This window comes from Blennius ocellaris (assembly GCF_963422515.1).
Source record: "Blennius ocellaris genome assembly, chromosome: 6".
NCBI lineage: Eukaryota > Metazoa > Chordata > Actinopteri > Blenniiformes > Blenniidae > Blennius > Blennius ocellaris.
The window spans coordinates 4,348,497-4,367,882 of NC_137655.1; the positions used below are offsets into that span (position 1 = coordinate 4,348,497).

The 19,386-nt window shown below is 43.1% G+C and overlaps 1 protein-coding gene across 6 annotated transcripts in view; it reads left to right on the forward strand.

Annotated features, from left to right (window-relative positions):
- Positions 1–19,386, forward strand: part of LOC308131278 (mitogen-activated protein kinase kinase kinase kinase 4-like) — a 77,662-nt gene that overhangs the window by 50,355 nt on the left and 7,921 nt on the right. Inside the window, exons 12-26 of one of the 6 annotated variants that reach the window (XM_080497950.1) lie at positions 61–271; positions 2,550–2,711; positions 3,453–3,539; positions 4,268–4,462; positions 6,094–6,294; positions 8,492–8,794; positions 9,669–9,778; positions 10,438–10,592; positions 11,930–12,027; positions 12,466–12,644; positions 13,227–13,344; positions 14,627–15,124; positions 16,687–16,801; positions 17,657–17,824; positions 18,599–18,742. In XM_080497950.1, the coding sequence (XP_080354076.1) occupies positions 61–271; positions 2,550–2,711; positions 3,453–3,539; positions 4,268–4,462; positions 6,094–6,294; positions 8,492–8,794; positions 9,669–9,778; positions 10,438–10,592; positions 11,930–12,027; positions 12,466–12,644; positions 13,227–13,344; positions 14,627–15,124; positions 16,687–16,801; positions 17,657–17,824; positions 18,599–18,742 (2,744 nt within the window). The remainder of the gene's footprint in view (positions 1–60; positions 272–2,549; positions 2,712–3,452; positions 3,540–4,267; positions 4,463–6,093; positions 6,295–8,491; positions 8,795–9,668; positions 9,779–10,437; positions 10,593–11,929; positions 12,028–12,465; positions 12,645–13,226; positions 13,345–14,626; positions 15,125–16,686; positions 16,802–17,656; positions 17,825–18,598; positions 18,743–19,386) is intronic. The other 5 variants (XM_080497945.1, XM_080497948.1, XM_080497947.1 and 2 more) reach the window with 5 other exon arrangements.

A 19,386-nucleotide genomic window follows, 5' to 3' on the forward strand; every position in this document is an offset into this window, starting at 1 on the left:
ATTGAGAAGCCAAGATCAACTCTGATCAGCGAACTGATTTTGTTTGCTTTGTGTGTGCAGCTCCATCGTCAATGTGCCGGGCGAGTCCACGCTGCGCCGCGACTTCATCCGGCTGCAGCAGGAGAACAAGGAGCGCTCGGAGGCGCTGCGCCGCCAGCAACTCCTGCAGGAGCAGCAGCTCCGGGAGCAGGAGGAGTACAAGCGCCAACTGCTGGCCGAGAGGCAGAAGCGTATCGAGCAGCAGAAGGAGCAGAGGAGGCGGCTGGAGGAGGTGAGCCGGCGGACGGACGACGGGTTGAACGTATGGAAACGGAAGGCGACCAGCTTTCTGCTCTAGTATCACTGGTACCGGTACGATACCAGTAGGATATCGGTACGATACCAGTAGGATATCAATACGACACTGGTAGGATATCAATACAGTACTAGTGCGGTACTGATGTCACTAAGATGCTGATAGTGATAGGAAACAGATATAATACAGATATCGATACAGTACAATACTGATATTGATACAGTACAGATACTGAAAGGATCACAATACAATACTGATAAGTGATACTGATACTTATACCAATATCATACTAGTACCAATAAGATTGATGCAGATATGATATGGTAGTGATACTGATACGATACCATATTGATAACGATACTGATACCGATACCATATTGATAACGATACGATACTGATACCGATACCATATCTGTACGAGACGATACTGATGGGATAAAGGCAACCGCTCTTTCTGATCTGATGCAAAGCAAAACCATTTTCGGTATCGTGATCAGTATCGGTATCAGTATCGTCACTGATACCGATACTGATATGATTCTGATGGGGTACTGATACCAATACAGTAGCGATTGGACAAAAGCAATCATGTGAATTCTGACGCCAGGACCTACTTTCCAAGCAAAACCATTGCTGGAATCACAGATACCAATACCGATACCATAGCTGTACGAGACGATACTGATGGGATAAAGGCAACCGCTCTTTCTGATCTGATGCAAATCAAAACCGTTTTCGGTATCGTGGATACCGGTACAATAGGAAACTGATCCCAGGCCAATAGAATGTTGATACCAGAGTGATAGGATCCCGATATAATACTGATAGGGTTATGATACAATATCACACCGATACTCGACGAGATATCGATCAAATACGACCCATTATCAACTCAAGCTCTCCGCGGCTCCGCTGCGTGTTTGAGAAAGTCTAAAAATAACCGCGTTGCAGGAGGAGAGGAGTTATTTCTGAGGGTTTGTGTCCTCGAGGAATCGGACGGCTTCTCCTCGGAGACGGCGCAGCGCCGTCATTCCTCCCCCTCGCAGAGGTTTCAAATACAAGTTTGCGTGTTTTCTTGTTTTGTGCGGTCACTTTCAATTTGCTTCATCTTTTAAAAAAAATAAATAAAAAATGGGGGGCCGGCTTCCTTACGTAAGCGTTTGGATGCGGGAGAAAGAAAGGACATGGTATTTTCTCCTCAGAGGACTTTCAAAATTAAATCCTCCCTCAATAATCGCAACCTGTTATTTTTTTGTTCCCCGAACCAGCAGCTGTTTGTCGTGTCACACTGACTCACTCAGTTGTTTTTTTTGTCTTAGCGACAGATTTTGTTGTTTTTTTTTCCGCCCGACTGATCCAGTCCCGACTCGTTTTGTGAAGAATTGAGGCGGACCGGAGGGGAAATGAGCCGGTTTGACGGGTGCTTGTATGTTTGGGAACGACGATGGTGTGAGAAGATTAATCCTACTTGATGCAAACACTTTTAGATTTTTTTTAAAAATTATTATTGTTTTTTTAAGACTATTAAAATCTCTGGAATTTGTCAGCTTCACGGTCTTCTAACGAGGTCCTTCCTTCCTTCCTTTTAAAAAAAAGTCTTATAAAAACCCTTATAATAAAGATTTTATTTTAGAAGATCACTTAGTTTCACTCTAAAAACTAAAACAAGTTGAACCCTGAATCTCCTATTTTCTGGATTATTTTCTAAAATTGCTTCACAAAGAAGCTTTTTTTTTTTTTTTACCCACTCAAACTTCATTAATCAGAACATTTTGATCACTTTCACAATAAGAGTCTGTTATTAGAATTATTGCTGAAACTTGTGCGATAAGAAATAGTCGTGACTGTCCGGAGCGCAAAGAAATAAAGATGAGAAATAGAAGGTAAAATAATAATATAAATGCGCTTCTTAATGGGGTTTGGTGTCATTTGAAGACAGAATATTCTTTCTATATGGTAAGTTTAACGTGTTATTTCATTACGTTTTCCACCAAACACTATTAACAGCCGACGTTCAGCCTCCATTTCAACACACAAATCTGTTTTGTTAAAACAATATGAATTTGTTTCACCAAACCCATAAAAAAAAATAGAAAAATCAAGCAGATTTTTTGTGTTATTTTCTATTTACATTTTACATATTTCTGCACCAAACACACGTTTTAGAAAAGATCATCTGCTGCTTAATTCGATGCAGTTCTGAGGTTGTTGGGTTATTTTTTGTTTTTGTTTTTTCCTCCGTCTCCTCCGGCAGCAACAACGGCGCGAGCGCGAGATGAGGAGGCAGCAGGAGCGCGAGCAGCGCCGGCGCGAGCAGGAGGAGAAGAGACGCATCGAGGAGATGGAGCGACGCCGCAAAGAGGAGGAGGAGCGCAGGAGGGCGGAGGAGGAGAAGAGGAGGGCCGACCGAGAACAGGTAGCTGCAAGCTGACCGTCCGACTTTACTTCCATTTTCAACTTTTTTTCTGACTTTTCTCAGATTTTGTGGCTGTATAACGTTATGTTGATCAACTCAACTCTTTTATGACTGGATTTATTTAATTTATTTATTCATTTATAGATGTAGAATGATCGAAATGACCAATAAAGAGTTTGAAAAGTTAGATTAAAAAAAAAAAAAGTCCTGCAAATAGTAAAATCTGACCATCGAACTAGCATGTATTCATTTAATTTGTGTTTAATCTGTATTTTAGTTGCATTTTATACAGATTTAAAGCCCCCAAAAAATCTATTTCACTCTATTGTGACTTAAATGACTGGATTTAGATTTTTTGAGTGTAGAATGAAAAATATGCAATAAATGAGTGATTGTGGGCCTTTTTTTTTCTGACGCAAGTTAAACTTTAAAAATTTGAAATAGCGTATTATTTGACGGCACGATTAACACGCCGGTGAATTTCACCCCACTGTGACGACTTTATATCAACTCAAACATCAATTTCTGTACTTTCGAATGGCTTTTTTTTTTTTTTTTTTTTTCTTATAAGGATGTATAAAAGGAAAATGTTTTACTTATTCATTTAGTTCAATGTGCAGCTGAAAACTTTAAATACAATTTCCTTAAAAAAAAAAAAAAAAACCTTCAGGTCTTTTCCTGTGAATAAAAAGGCGATTAAAAAAAATTATACAATTTTTAAATGCGTGTTTTGTTTGACAGGAGTACATCCGCCGCCAGCTGGAGGAGGAGCAGCGCCACCTGGAGATCCTGCAGCAGCAGCTCCTCCACGAACAGGCCATGCTCCTGGTGAGTCACGATGGGCCTTGAGGGGACTTGAGGGGACTTGAGGGGACTCAAGGGGACTTGAGGGAAGACGTCAACCGTCTCTTTCTCAAGGCTTTTCTTGGGAACGTCCGGATGTTTCCAGGCCGTGTCGTCACCGGCAGGAAGAGAGGGTTTCCCCATGTTTTCTACTCCAGATGTTCCCGCTCTGACACACTGAGGCTCCTCCTGACTTCATGGATGTTTTTAAAAAATTTTTTTAAGGTTTCTGTTCCTCAGGGCTCACGGAGGATATCCTCATAATGGGAGGATGTGACGGCGTACGTCGCCTAATCATCGGCTCACCTCCATTCAGAAGAGTTTAGCGTTAAAACCCCACAAATCCTTCACATCCTGGTTCACTGTCTGCTGGACGTCAAGGACATTGCTGCATTGCAGTTTAATGACACTTTTGAAGCTGCAGAAACAATACAGGCTTTTCCATAATAATGAGAATTAAAGGATTATTTTAGACCTCGGAACAATTTAATGGTTTTCGTATGATACAGTTTTAAACTGTATTTACAAGTAGTTCAGCTGCTGCTTTTCACTATCGTGACTCGTTCTGGGTTCAGTTTTAGGCCCTTTAAAACAAGAATTATTCATTGGTGAGTGTAGAGTCGATGTTCCCGGCTCCCCGCAGGATTTCTAAATGGCTCCCTTGACGCTAAAAAAAAAAAAAAAAAAATCCTTAAAGAAACGCTGATTTTCAGGAATATAAGTGGCGGGAGCTGGAGGAGCAGCGACAGGCCCAGAGGCTCCAGAAGCAGCTGCAGCAGGAGCAGGCCTACCTGCTGTCCCTGCAGCAGAACCACAGCCACGGCCTGGACGCTAGCAAGGCCGCCCCCCGGCCGGAACCAGAGCCGGCCCCCCCGGGCCCCGCCCCTCCCCCCGAGCCAATCAGAGAGGTGACGCCCTCCTGCTTGTGTGTGTCGGTGGCGGTGAATGGACGCTTTCGTAGACCCGCCGTGTGACTTTAACCATCAGACCGGCTCTGATTTGCTCTGCGGTGACGCCGGACGAAGGTTTACACGTCCAAACAAACCTTTTTTTTTTTCATACGTCACAGGAAATCGGTATGAATACTCACAATAACCCTTCTATAATGTGCACACTAAGTTATTCTGAAATGGAAAATACTCAAGGTTTTTTTAATATTACTTCAAGACCTAGTTTTTTTGTATTTTACTCGATATATTAGCAGTGATCGTCTGCATATAGGCATTTCAGCATTACTTTTAGCCACATTATGGCAGAGCGTCAGAAAGAAACAAACAAAGAGTAGAAACATTTAAAAAGGGGAAAAGACAGACGACATGAACACGTCTGTACACAACAAAGCATTTGTTATATGTAAAAAAAAAAAAAAAGTTAGAAAGTGTAAAACCTAAAAATTACACTTCACTTTTTTTCCTTTTTCCAAAAAAAAGGCCAACGTTTTCCACAAATTAAAAGAACGATGAAAATATACGGGTCCCTTGACCTATAAAGAGTTAATCAGGAATTGTGGGTAATTATATTTTGCTTTTCACTTCATAATCCACTTTACAACTTTTAAAAATTTCTACTGACGAAACTCAATTTTATAAATTTTCTTCATTATACATTTATTTTTACTACATTATATTTCCTTTTTTTGTTGTTTTTTTAAACCAGTAAAAATTAAAACCACTGATGTTAAACAGTTACTACACTTATTAAACCGTGTTTATCAGCTGCTGGTTAAATTAATAAACAACAAAGAGAAAAACTTTTTCAAATCTTTCAAGAGAGTTTGAATTAAAGCACATTTGCTCCGAGAAATGTTTAATAGATTTATCACAAATAGCTTTACTTGCAAGTCCACAGGTACTAAATAAGAATTATAAGCATTTTAAATATAATTTTTATTCTATTATGACCGTATTATTTGGGAACGTCACATTTTTTTTTTTTACAAAAAAAAAGTATTTTCTTAATACTTGATTTGACCTGATCTCTGCTTCTTTTTTGCTGCTTCATGTCTCAACCTTTTGGGTTTTTTTTTTTTTTTTTCAGGATTTCTCAAGGATTCCAGGATTTTTATTTGCCATTTGTGCTTAAAAAAAAAAAAAAAAAAAAAGATTCCAGGCACGTTGGGAATCTTGTTGCAGGGTTCAGCGAGTCACCGAAGCTTAAGTATTTAAAAAAAATAGAAATTGTATAGTTAAATATAAATAAATATACACATATGAATAAATATAAGTATAGAAGTTGTATAAACATAGAAGATCGGCCTTTAGTTGGAGGTAAACTTTGTTTTAAGTGTTTATTTCAGGGGTTTAAAACGTGCAGTGAGTCGGTGTGTCGCCTAACCCTTCTGTTTTTAACCGTGAACGCCGAAACGCATGATTGTGTGTGTGTGTGTGTGTGTGTCGGGGGCGTTTGACTGCAGCAGCAGCATTAACCCTGCAGGAGGCGCTGACGGTGTTTCTAACAACGGCTGGTGGCTTGACCGCGTGACGTCCGACCTCCATCACTCCCTCCATCCCTCACTCCTCTCCCGTTTGTCCTCCCCCAGGCGGACGAGCGCTACAGGAAGAACATCCAGGGCTCCCCTCAGGCGGCGCAGAGCAAACCCCCGCCGCCGCCGCCCCAGCAGCAGCAGCAGCCGCCGCCGCTGCCGCCGCAACCGCCGGTGCCGCCGCGCTCCGAGTCGTCGTACCCCAACGGGAACGCCGCGTCCGAGGCTCCGGCCATGCACCGGCCCGGAGAGCCGCAGGTAACCACCACCGCTGCTTCTTCTTCTTCTGCTGCTGAGGCAGAGTTCTGTGATACGGCGTGAATTCACCCGCCAAAAAAACCCCCCGATGTGGTTACTGGTTACTGGTTACTGGTTACTGGTTACTGGTTAGTGGCAGGTTGGGAACCATTGATTCAGACGACGCCGATGTCGGTGTGAATTCACGCCGTCTTGTTTTTTTACTGTGCGACTCTGCCATGAGAGATTTATGTCGCCACGACGACCATGTTTGACTGAAAACTACGTTTTTAATCCGTCGTCGTGTTTTGACTTCTGCAGCAAACTGCCTCTTTCTGTTTCTAACTTCCTGCTTGTTCTCCTCTAATCACTCAGTGACTGTCAAGTCGTAGAAAAGTGACCAATAAGAAGGTTTAAAAGTTAGAAAGGTGAAATCTGATGACGAAACCAGGGTGACGTCATTGAATTTGTGCATTTCGGTTGAGTTTTCAAACAACAAAGATTAACTCAACTCTTTTATGACTGGATTAATTAATTAATTAATTTATAGATGTAGAATGATCGCAATGACTAATAAAGAGTTTGAAAAGTTCGATTTAAAAAAAAAAAAAAGTCCTGCAAATAGTAAAATCTGACGATTGAACTGGCGTGTATTCATTTAATCTGTATTTTAGTTGCATTTTATACAGATTTAAAACAAAATAAATCCATTTCAGTCTATTGTGACTTGAATTACTGGATTTAATTAGATTTTTTACCTGTAGAATGAAAAATATGCAATAATTGAATGATTGTTGGCTTTTTTTTCCGATGTTAGTTAAACTTTTAATATTTGAAACGTTACTTTTAATATTATTCTGTTTTTGATGGTACAATTAATCTGAATCTCGTCCGTATTGAAGAAGTTTTCAGCTCCACTGTGACGACTTTATATCAACTCAAACATTAATTTCTGTGCTTTCTAATAACTTTTTTTTTTGCATTTCTTATAAGAATGTATAAAAGAAAAATGTTTTACTTCTTCATTTAGTTCAATCTGCTGCTGAATACTTTAAATACAATTTCCTTCAGGTCTTTTCCTGTGGATATAAAAATGATTTGTGTGTTTTGTTTTAACTCATCCTCGTATTTTGACTTCTGCAGCAAACTGCCTCTTTCTACTTCTAACTTCCTGCTTGTTCTCCTCTAATCACTCAGTTTCTCTCTTCCAGGCGACATTTAAACTTTCTTTATTTCCCTGTTTTGACTAAAACCTTTCAGGCTGTTTCCTCTGGATGAAGAATGGAACTCTTATCACACTTTCTTTCCATCTACCTGCATTTATTTGGACGACTTTTCATTGTGTGTTTGTTAAATACTTGATCTGTGCCAAAAACACTTTTGAATTTTAAACTTTTATCCGCCCCGTACGAGCTGAATCCAGTGAGTCTTGAATTTATTTTCTTAACCTGCAGCCATTTAAAAATCCACGTCACTCAAAACCGGCTTGGTTTTGTGAAAATAGCGAAGAAAAGCTTTAAAATTTAGATTTAAAACGTTATTAGTGCTCTATTTTAACCGGTCCGACCCACTAGAGGTAGAAATTGAGCTCAATGTGGCTCCTGAACTAAAATATGTTTGACGTATTCAAGAAACTCTTTTAAAAATGTTCAAACTAATATCACTTTCTATCTTGAGGAGGTTCAGTCTCATGATATATTACCGGCGAGCTTTATAGAGAATGTATAGACCCGGATTGTTCTAAAATAAAATGTAGTAAAACCTGATATGGAATAACTGGTTGATTTGACAAAAAATCCTGAGCCTGAAATGTAATTAAAAATTAAAAATTTAAAAAATGGAACCAAAGAAAATAGAACTGGTCAAAAAAAAAATTTTGTAAAAGATTTAAGAAGAATTTTAATGTGATCTTAATATGTTAGACTCCCCTTATGATGTGATGAAATTATTACAATATTAGTGGAAAAATATTTTTACCTGCCCCCATAATGTAATATTAAAAGTAATTTTTTAAGTTTTGAGCTCAGGGTCTTCTTACATTATTGACCAGTTATTACATTTCGGGCTTTATTACATCATTTTCTCCAACAATTTGGGTCGTTTTTAAATGTGAGGCTCTAAAAGCCCCTAAAGCCCGACTGCTGGTCCGCCTGCATGTAGACTGACCTCGGCTCCTCGCTCTCTCTCTCTCTTCTCTCTCTCTCTCTCTCTCTGTAAGGCGCGTTCTCACCTGGCTGCTTTAAAGAGCGTGTCCTCCTCCTCTTCCTCCTCCACCTCCTCCTCCTCCACCTCCTCCACCACGCTGCCCATCGTGTCGCGGTCGCACTCCTTCAACGAGCCGCCCGCCCCTAGCTTTAAAAACCTTCACAGCAACAGCCACCAACACCATCACCCATCATCATCATCATCATCGTCTTCATCATCATCATCATCAACGCCTCCACGCACTGACCCACAGCCCCAAGCCCAGCAAAGACCCCCGGCCAATGAGCAGCCCCCGTCAGTGGAGGCCCCTCCCAGGGTAAGCTGAGGAAGAGAGTGTAGTCTGGTAGCAACAGTTAGAAACTTCAAATAATTATTTGTTAAATGGCCACTGATAAGACACAATTATACTAACTGTAGTTGTGGGAACCATGTTTTTTTTTTAAATCTAATTAATTAAGGTCTTAATAATTAAATACCGTTATTTATTTGTCCAAAAGTTTCAGTTTTTTCAGTTATTATAATGTAAACTGTGAGTTATAGTCCAGAAAATACGGTAAAAAGAAAACTACCAGTGTGAAAACTGCTCGCGTTCTGTTTTACAGCCTTAAGTCATGCTTTTTTTTCTTTTTTTTTTATCGTTTGGCTTGTCATGTCACTTATTACAAGAAATATAATTGAAAGATATACTGATACACACCACTAGGTGTCACTGTGCGACAAAGGAATGCTGCTCCAATGCCACAGAAAACTCTCCAAAATGAAAAAAAGCCCACAGCAGAAGCTAAAATCACAATTAAATGTCAAAAGTAATCGTAACGCATTAAGTCCTTAACACAAATTTTATCTTTCCGTGCGCTAAATTCAGAGACGCTAAAAATTTGTTCCCGGCTGAAGTAGAACTAATGAGCTCATCCAGAAAACGAACAGAAAGAAGCTGAATCAGCGTTTTCTCTGCATCCAGTCATATTTTTCCCTCCCATCACATTACCTTCTGTCCCGCATCGCTCCTCTTCTTCACTTTCCCTTCTGATCCTCTGCCTTTGTTCTGAAAGCAAATCTAAATCGTCACTTTTGAAGATACTTTCCGTATTTCTGTGTTTTTTTGTGCGTCCGCTGACGCGTCCTCCTGCCTCTGGAACCTGTGTGTGTGTGTGTGTGTGTGAACCTTGCCACTGTTTCTATCATGAAAGATCCCCGTCAGGACCACGTCTCGGTCACCGGTGTTGCCGAGGCGAGACTCGCCTCATCGCCACGGAAACGCGTCGCACGGCGGCCCGGCCGCGCACCGCAACCCTCCCAGGTAAAGTGTGGCGTCCAGACCCGTCCCGACCCGTCCCGCAGGGTTTCCCGTCCCGACACGCCGAGTCTTCCCACGCTACTTGATACCGGGCACCACTACGGATACTTTTTAAATCCCGTTAAGCCTAATTTACAATCAACACAAAAGCAACGTGTTGCCGCGAATCGCTTTTGAATCGACTCCGAACGCCGTGACGTCTCCAAAACACGACTTCCTTTACGCTCTGCACTAAGCGGACTGTAGACCGAGGGACCGAGCCGCGAATGAGTGTTTCAGTAAGACTTTAGTCGTCCAGCATCCGTATTTAGCATGTAGCATGTAGCATGTAGCTCGGAGTAAAATCCTGCAGATCCACTGAGCAGCGACGCCAGTCGTGACGCCAGCCGCTGGTGTTCTACCGACCATACATTTCTTCTCGTCTTGATATTTTAGATAGAATAATAAGTCGCAGTCCGTCTGACTTTTGTCATTCTCGTTCACGTTTTTCAAAAACGTTGCCGCGTAAACGCGGCAACTTCACGTGAACTGGGCCCGAGAAACTTTCACTCATTAAATCCAGAGTTGGAGACGCTGTGTGAATAAGTGTAATAGATGACCTGCAGGAATAGTTTCTCTTCTGTTCACTTCCACCATCCTGTGTCCCCCCCCCCCCCCCTCAGTGCCACCGAGCCCCGGCTGCTGTGGGAGCGAGTGGAGAAGCTGGTTCCCCGGCCGGGCAGTAACAGCGGCGGCTCCAGCTCCTCCAGCAGCTCCAGTAACTCCAGCTCGCAGCCCGGCTCTCACTGCGGCTCTGGAGAGCGGTTCAGGGCCCGCTGTGAGTCCACTGCACACTGCGCCGCCACGGGGGTGTCAAACACTCGGCCCTTGCGGGGGGGCGCCGATCAAAAACTGACCTCGTTTTTGAAAGGGGGAAAAAAAAAAAAAGCTTTAAAAACTAACTAAGGCGTAAGTTTGTAATCCGTTTAGTAAAAACTGCAATAGTGAAAGAAAGAAGTTGGCTGGAAACAAAAAAAACTGTCGTCATCTGCAGGTGTTCGCATGCTAGCAGCTAGCCTCGGCGTTGACGTTCACAAAATGACCCGGCGCAAAAAAACCCACAAATGTTATTTTTGTTTATGTGAAGAATGTGGCTCTCAAACCAGCTGTTAACCAGCTAACTGGAGCCGAACACAGTTTTAGTGGCTCGTCTCAGGAGCAGGAGTACAGGCAGCTAGCGGCGGTTGACCGACGCTCAACTTGTTGAACTTGTTCGATTCTATGAAGATTATCTATGAAGGAGCGGCGAGTGAATGTAAGTGTAGTTGATGTTTTTGCATTTTCTTTTGGTGAGCTGCGGGGGCAGTGGACTTTCCCTTCTGGGATCAATAAAGTTCTATCTCTATCTCTATCTCTGTCTCTAGCTCTCTATCGCTCTCTCTCTCTCTGTCTATCGCTACCTATCTCTATCTTTCTAACTCTGTCTCTAGCTCTCTACCTCTCTTTCTATCCATATCTCTATCTCTCGCTCTCTCTTGAGCTGTCTCTCTATTGCTATCTATCTATCTGGCTCTCTCACTCTCTCTCTATCTCTCTCTCTAGCTATCTCTCACTCTCCAGCGATCTCTCGCTATCTCTCACTCTTTCTCTAGCTATCTCTTGTTCTCTCTCTCACTCTCTCTCTAGCTATCGCTCTTACTCACTCTAACTATCTCTCTATCTCTCTCCCTCTCTGTCTCTCTCTCTCTCTAACTATCTCTCTCACTCTAGCTCTCAATCTCTCTCGCTCTCTCTTTCTCTCTCTCTCTTTCTCTCACTCCCTCTAGCTGTCTGTCTCTCTCGCTCTCGCTCACTCCCTCTAGCTGTCTCTCTCTCTCTCTCTCCCTCTCCCTCTCCCTCTCTCTCTCTCTCTCTCTCTCTCTCTCTCTCTCCCTCAGATTGGATAGAAAACTGCACAGCTCCTTGTAACGTTTCCCTAAAAACAGCTGAACCTCTGGCGCCCCCTGCTGCCACCAAAGTCTCATTAACAATAGACGTTCCTTCAGAGGCCGTGAGCCCAGTTTCAGTTCGTCCGTCGGTGTGTTTGACGCCCCCGAGCGACACAAAGTCCACACACTTTTCCCCGCCGCTGGCGTTGAACCGATGAACTGACCCCGACTGCCATGAACCCTCCAGCCTCGTCCAAGTCGGAGGGCTCGCCGCTGCAGCGGGCGGAGAACGCCGGGAAAAAGCCCGAGGAGCGAAAGGAGGCGGTGAGGCCGAGCAGACCCGCGGTGAGACGCTCCGTAGACCTCCTAGCTCGTAGACGTAGCGCCCCGCCGTAACCAGGAGGCTCCTCCTCCTCCTCCTCCTCCTCTTCCTCCTCCTGTGTGAGAGGTGTGACTGAGCGACCCCGTTTGGCTGAATAATTTTTTTTTTCTGCACTTATCGTTTGCTTTCTCTCTCTCTCTCTCATTCATGCTTTTCCCAAACAAACGTCTTCTAATGTTCATCTTTGCAGCTCTAACCAGGTTTTCATGATTAATCCACTAACCGACGCCGCAGCAGCTTCTCTTCCTCGGCTGGCTTCTAAAACCTTGGATTCTCTCTGCAGCTTTCTCACTTGGGCGCAGATTAACAGAAACTAATCCACCGGCGTGTCGAACCAACCGGACGTGGCGTGGCGTGGCGTCCAGGTCGTTTTTCTGACCACGTGTGGTTTACCGCCGCAGGATCTGACGGCGCTGGCCAAGGAGCTGCGCGCGGTGGACGACGTGCGTCCCCCGAACAAGGTGACGGACTACTCGTCCTCCAGCGAGGACTCGGACACCACCGACGAGGACGACGACGAGGAGGTGGACCAGGAGGCCGGGGAGGAGTCGACGTCCGGGCCGGAGGACTCCCGAGCCGTGTACGTACGCGAGAAAGAACCCCTGGTCGGCTCTCGGATCAAAGTGCTTCACATCAAAGTGCTTCACATCAAAGACACACAAAAAAAATCAGAAAAGAAGCGTACAAAACAGCAAAAACAAAGTATAAGATTGGCGATGATAACTAATTAATATCACAGAATGTATATCGTGACACTGTGCGGTGTTTCGGTTTCGCTGGTGCCCCTGTTAACTGGTGCCTTCTGCCACAAGCCGTTTGCAGCAGCTGACGTTCAAATAAGACAAATAAACGGTACGAAACTTTAAACTTTAAATAGTTAAACTGCGTTCGCCAGGACAGCTACGGGTTTTTTAAGATCTGCTGTTGAAAAGAATGAATCAATTTGATAGTTCAACTAGTTTATTTTCCACCCCCAAAAAATGACTCGATATTTGTTTTCCGATTTACATTTTCAAAACCTTGAATGAATTTATAGGCACTATATGATGTATTCAAATACCACCTGACGCGTTAAAATTTCCAGTTCAAAAAGTGCCCGGCGGCGCCGATCCAACCCGCAGGATCCTCGTTTTCACAACGTTTACTTCCCGCCCCCCTGCAGCTCCTCGCGGCTCAGCAACGGAGAGACGGAGTCGGTGAAGACGATGATCGTACACGACGAAGGTGAAAGCGACGCGGGCTCCACGCCCTGTAAAGACAGCACGCTGATTGTCCGACAGGTACCGCCGTCGCCTTTCAGTCGCCTCCATTTCATTTTGTTGGTTCCCCCGAATGTGTTTATCCACCGTGTTTGTGTATCGTTTTCATCACCTTGTGACACACAGGTTTTTAATTTTGATTTTAATTGCATTCATTTTTACAGTTTTTTTTACAGACTCTCTTATCGACTTAACAAATCTTTATAAGTCCAGGATGTGTTGTATTTTCCTTTAAAACGTAATTATATTCAAATTAACTTAGTTAACTAAGTAAATCTACGTACATTAAATGATCATAAAGGAGAAATAATCTAATGAGGTGCGTTTTCACCAGGTTTAAAGGAACTAAACATTTTAATTATGTAAAACTATGATGGTTCCTGGTACTCTTTGAAAGTTTCTGCGATGGTTTCTACTCCTCAAAAAAAAAAGTTACTTTGATGGTTCCTGGTACTTGGAGAACGTTTCTCTGATCATTCCTGCTTGGGGAATGTTGGTGCCTGGTTCTAGAAAAAAAAGAAGAAGGTTCCTGTGATAGTTCCTGGTACTTTGGAAAAGTTCCGGTGATGTTTACTGGTACACTAAGTAGGAAGTTCCTGTGATGGTTTGAAGTACTTTGGGAATGTTTCTGTGATCATTCCTGGTGCTTGGTGCCTGGTACTCAGGAGAGGTTCTTGTGACATTTCCTGGTATTTTGTGAAAGTTCCTGTGATGGTTCCCTTTACTAAATGTTTTTTTTTAATGCTGAAACTCATGTAAAGTTCCTGGTACTCTGGGAACATTCCTGGTACTTTGGCAAAGTTATTGTGAGGGTTCCTGGTACTCTGGAAAAGTTTCTGGTATTCTGGGTAAAGTTCCTTGTACATGAGTAAAGTTCCTGTGATGGTTCCTGGTACTCTGGGAAAGTTCCTGTGATGGTTCCTGGTACTCTGGGAAAGTTCCTGGTACCTGAGTAAAGTTCCTGTGATGGTTCCTGGTACCCTGGGAATGTTCTTGTTAAGCTTCCTAGAACCCAGGTAAAGTTTCTGTCATGATTCCTTGTACAGAGCGTAACCTTCTGCAGTGGTTCCTGGTCCTCTGGTAAAGTTCCTGCGATGGTTCTTAGCACTTGGGGTAACTTGCTGTGACGGTTCCTGGTACTCAGCAGGTTCCTGTGGTGGAAATGCAGCTCTAGAAGCCGATCATTATCGCGTTCTGTGCAGAAAGCTGAGCGTTAAGAGCGTCAGAGTTGTGGAGGTGACCGGCGTGCTGACGTGCTAATGGCGTGCTAACGTGCTAACGGGCGTTTCCTGTGGGCCTGTAGAGTAGCGGCTGTAGACTGTCCTTCACCGTAGCGAAGACCTTCCCTCCTCCGGAGCTCCTCAGGAACGCCTGTAGACCCTCAGCTGTCTGCCCCTCTTTCTACTTCCAGAGTGCAGGTGACCTCAGAAAGCGTCCGGGCCCGGGGCCAACGCCGGCCCCCGTCCTGCTGCTGGCGGGCTTCGCCCCCGGCTCGCCGTCGGGCCCGGGCCACGCCCACCACACCCCCAGCCCCCACCACAACCATCACCACCACCACCACCACCACCATCAACCGAACCACCACCACCACCACCCCCCCGCCGCCGCCGCCGCCACCACTCCGCACTCGGACAGGAACGGCTTTGCCGGGCGCATCCACCACCTCCCCGACCTGATCCAGCAGAGCCACCACTCCTCCCCCTCCTCCACCGCATCCAACTCCCCCTCATCCTCCAGCCTCGCCAGCCCCTCCTCCATGTCCCCCCAGAGCCCCCTGGACAAGCTCGCCATCCTCGCAGAGGTACGTCGCCCAGCTTCGGGGCCGCCCGGGTGTCATGGCGTCTCAGGGCGGGAGCCGCTCGGGCGCAACTTTGAGTGTGAGGGACCCCGGTTCGGATCCCTTCGCCAAGACAAATGTGGCAAAACCTGTTTTTTTAAAACAAAAAGCTGAATGGACTCTTCTTAGTCACATTATTTTACGCCAGGGATGGAGCACAGTGCCCCCTACAGGCCACCGCTGGAACTGTGGCTCCTCTGCGCCCTCTAACCATTTCTATTTCCTCCCTTAAAACTTCCTGCTGCTTTACACTGATCAGCCAAAACATTATGACCAGTGGTGGGAAATATTCATCTTGTTAAATAAGTTTTAATCAATTATTTGAATCTCTGAATATAAGTGTTGTTTTATTTGGGGGGGGGGGAATCACTGCATATGTTAACACAATGAAATCATGTTCATACATGTATCTTTTATTTAAAATTGTTGTTTAAATAATGAGTATTAACTCTGAGCTACATGTTTAGCATTGCTACATTGATATGTCGGGAACAAAAAGGAATTTTCTGAGGTGCACTCATAAACGAACACGTTAAAGTCACGACTTTAGCTGAAGATAAAATACAATACAACAAAAAAAACACAATGATTTTTGTGCTTCATTTGAATAATTTTTCAGGTGATAAAATTACAATGAAGCAATTAAAAAAAAACAGGAAAATGAATGAAAAACCATATTAGGTTTTTTTTGGAGGTGAAAAGGTAAAGAACAGACCTTTTTCTAGTCCTATCCCTTTCTAAGGTTAAAAAGAGAATATTGTATGTTTTGTTTTAAATCCTATTTACGTCACGCGTGGCTACGTTGCATAATAATAATAAAACGGGAAAAGTTACTGTAAAGTAAAAAAAAAAATCAATTAAACAAGAGAATCATACAAGAAAAAAATTAAATTAAGTTTTAACGAAAACAACTGAAAACATGTCTGGGGGGGAAATGAATTACAGTATTACAGTAGTCCAAGGCAAGAGGTTACAGGTATAAAGTACTTTAATTATTTTTTTTTTTTTTAAATAAAGTTTCACAGTTGTGTTTTTGGCATTGTTTTATTCTCCCCGGTGTTCTGGGCCTCAGCGGGTCAGAAACAATCAGACAATATTACTCAGGTGGTCTTAATATTATGGCTGATCGACGTAGCAGGGTTTCCCACTTTCAGTTTTTTTTTTTTTTTGTCCCGACGTCGCAGGGTGGAGAATATAACTTTAAACGTGCGCAAACTTTTCCGTCAACGCTTAAAATCTCATGATTTTCTTCCTTAATGTCGCAATTTCCAGCGAGTAGATCATAACACACGGCAAGTATTCCTCTTGTTAGATTTTTTTTTTTAAAACCATTTTTTTAAACCCTTTTGTGTTCAGCATCTGTTTGTTTTTGCCCTTTTTTTTTTGGTCCCTTTTCATCATTATCTTGTTTTCACCCCGTGATGGACTGCATGTGTGTCTGTGGCTCAGTTTGCCTGCACTGTGCCGCCGTCGCCGTCCCTCGCCACCCGCTCGCCCGTCTGACCCGCTGCCGCTTCTCTCTGCAGAGCCAGTCTAGTAACAACATGCAGAAACATAAGTCCTCGTCCTCCTTCACGCCCTTCATCGACCCTCGCCTCCTCCAGGTCTCGCCATCCACCGGCAGCGCCCTCAACAATGTCGGTAAGGCCACTCGCCATTTCGCATTTACACTTTATAGCGGGAGATTTGTCAAAAAAAACAACAAAAAAAAGAATCTGCAATATGAGTCTCTTATGCAATTTAGTGGACGATCATACAGCAGAATAATTACCGTATTTACCAGAATATAAGTCACACTTATTTAATAGTAGTGACCACTAGGTGGCACTTGTTTTTCTTTGTATTAATCTGTATTCATACGTCATACACGCACTGTAAATATATATAAATAGAACTGTTCCTATAGTTAAAAACAAAATAAATCATCAAAGGAGTGAAATACAAACAAATCGTCAGTAAAAACATGAAAGTAAAATACAAATTTTTTTATTTTTAAGTGTTTGCAACATTTACAAAAACTGGTATTACAAAATACTGCACTTTTCCAGATTATGAGTCAAACTTATTTTCAGTTGTTTGGCCGCAAGCGACATATATATATTAGAATGTATCGGTACATTCTATCTGGGGTCACTATATGACATCACAAAGCTGCTACAGTACCTCAGAAAAACCTGTATTAGACTGACGGGGGGAAAAAAAAGCACCCAAAAAGGAAATTCGACACACAATTTAGGAGTATCTTTAAATGCACCATGTTGTTCAATTATCATCTCGTCGTTTTTTTTTTAGTTTCAGATTATAGAGAGGATTTCAGTTTTATTCGCAATAGCGAATATTAGCAACGATTCAGTTTGTTCAGTTTCTTGTTTTCACAGCAAACTCGAGGATCTGAGTGTTTTTCTAACTCCCACCGTTTTAACTGACCCTCGCCCCGCCCGGTGACCTCCACATCCTGCACCGTCCCACCTTAAGCCCTCCCCTTTGACCTCTTAGGCTACGCTAACGACGCGCGGCTGGCGGAGGCGCTGAGAGCCGACCCCTCGCGGAAAGGCTCGGTGGTCAACGTGAACCCGGTCAACACCCGCCCCCAAAGCGACACGCCCGAGATCCGCAAGTACAAGAAGAGGTTCAACTCAGAGATCCTCTGCGCCGCGCTCTGGGGTGAGGAGGCGCACGCTTTGCCGAGTCGCCACTCGCTTTCCCGTTTCCGCCGTGTGGAGTCTGCATGTTCTCCCCTGTGCATTCATGGATTGTTCAAACAGACATTTGAACTTGACTCTGAAATCAAGTGTCAGAGTGAAAGAGTTGGATAGAGTGATGTAGAAGAAGGATAAATGTTTGCAAAGTTACATAATCTTGTTTTTTTTTTGTAGGGTAGGTTTGTTTTGATGGATTTTATGTATGTTTGACTCTATCCACTTGTTTTAATTTAATTATTTAATTTTAGTGTTTATTTAATTTATATATTGACAGTAATATATTAAATATGAATTAAAAATATATATTATATTATATTATATTTGTATTAATTTGACTCATTATTTAAGAATTTCTATTCATTTTAATTAAATTCAACTTTAGCTGTAGGTACAACTTTTCACTACAGTTATATATTAAATATGAATTAAAAATAAAAGGAAATATATTATAAATTTGTTATTTTTTATATTAATTTAATATTTAAGAATTTTTATTCGGTTTAATTTAATTAAACTTTAACTGTGGGTACAACTTTTCACCGCCAGGTGGCAGCTAAAGCTTTGTTAATCTACATCTGTGTGTGTGTGTGTGTGTGTGTGTGTGTGTGTGTGTGTGTGTGTGTGTGTGTGTGTGTGTGTGTGTGTGTGTGTGTGTGTGTGTGTGTGTGTGTGTGTGTGTGTGTGTGTGTGTGTGTGTGTGTGTGTGTGTGTGTGTGTGTGTGTGTGTGTGTGTCAGGAGTCAACCTGTTGGTGGGGACGGAGAGCGGTCTGATGCTGTTGGACCGCAGCGGTCAGGGAAAAGTTTACCCTCTGATCAACCGGAGGCGCTTCCAGCAGATGGACGTGCTGGAGGGACTAAACGTGCTGGTCACAATTTCAGGTATACACACACACACACACTTGCACGGAGCACAAAAACGTTGTCACTTAAAGCATTTTTCATCATGTAAAAATCCTCTTTTCGAGGTTTGATCGGCCTCGATTCCTCAGACAGGCTTTTATTTCACATCACGTCATGCAGCCAGACGTCTTAACGTATCTCAGCAAATCTCACATGAAAAAAGAAAACAAGATTCATTGTCGTGAAAGTGCGGTCACCCTTTTTAAATCGCCAATAAATAACCTGCGGTCGTCCCTCATCCTCCATTTCATCTTTTTTCACTTTGCCTTAATTACACTTAAAAATTCAACATATACGAGTTTCATCCTTCACATTTTTTTCTTTATTCTTTACTAAATGTTATCGGTGTAGAAAGTGCACGGCTGAAGAAACCCGCCGCACGCGACGGCAACACGGTACAATCTAATATAAGAGAATATATGTAATATAGAAAATAAGAGCCTGCAGGGGAAGCGATTGTTCGTCTCTCCTTACCGCCGCCTCCTGGTTTCTACCGCAGAAATATTCGACACGCTTGGATTCAAAAGTTTGTCAGATTGAAAGTGCCGTCGCCGCCTCACTTCTCTTTCTCAACGCCGCACGCCTGGGAGTGTCACAACAGATATTCTGAGGCGAACGGATGT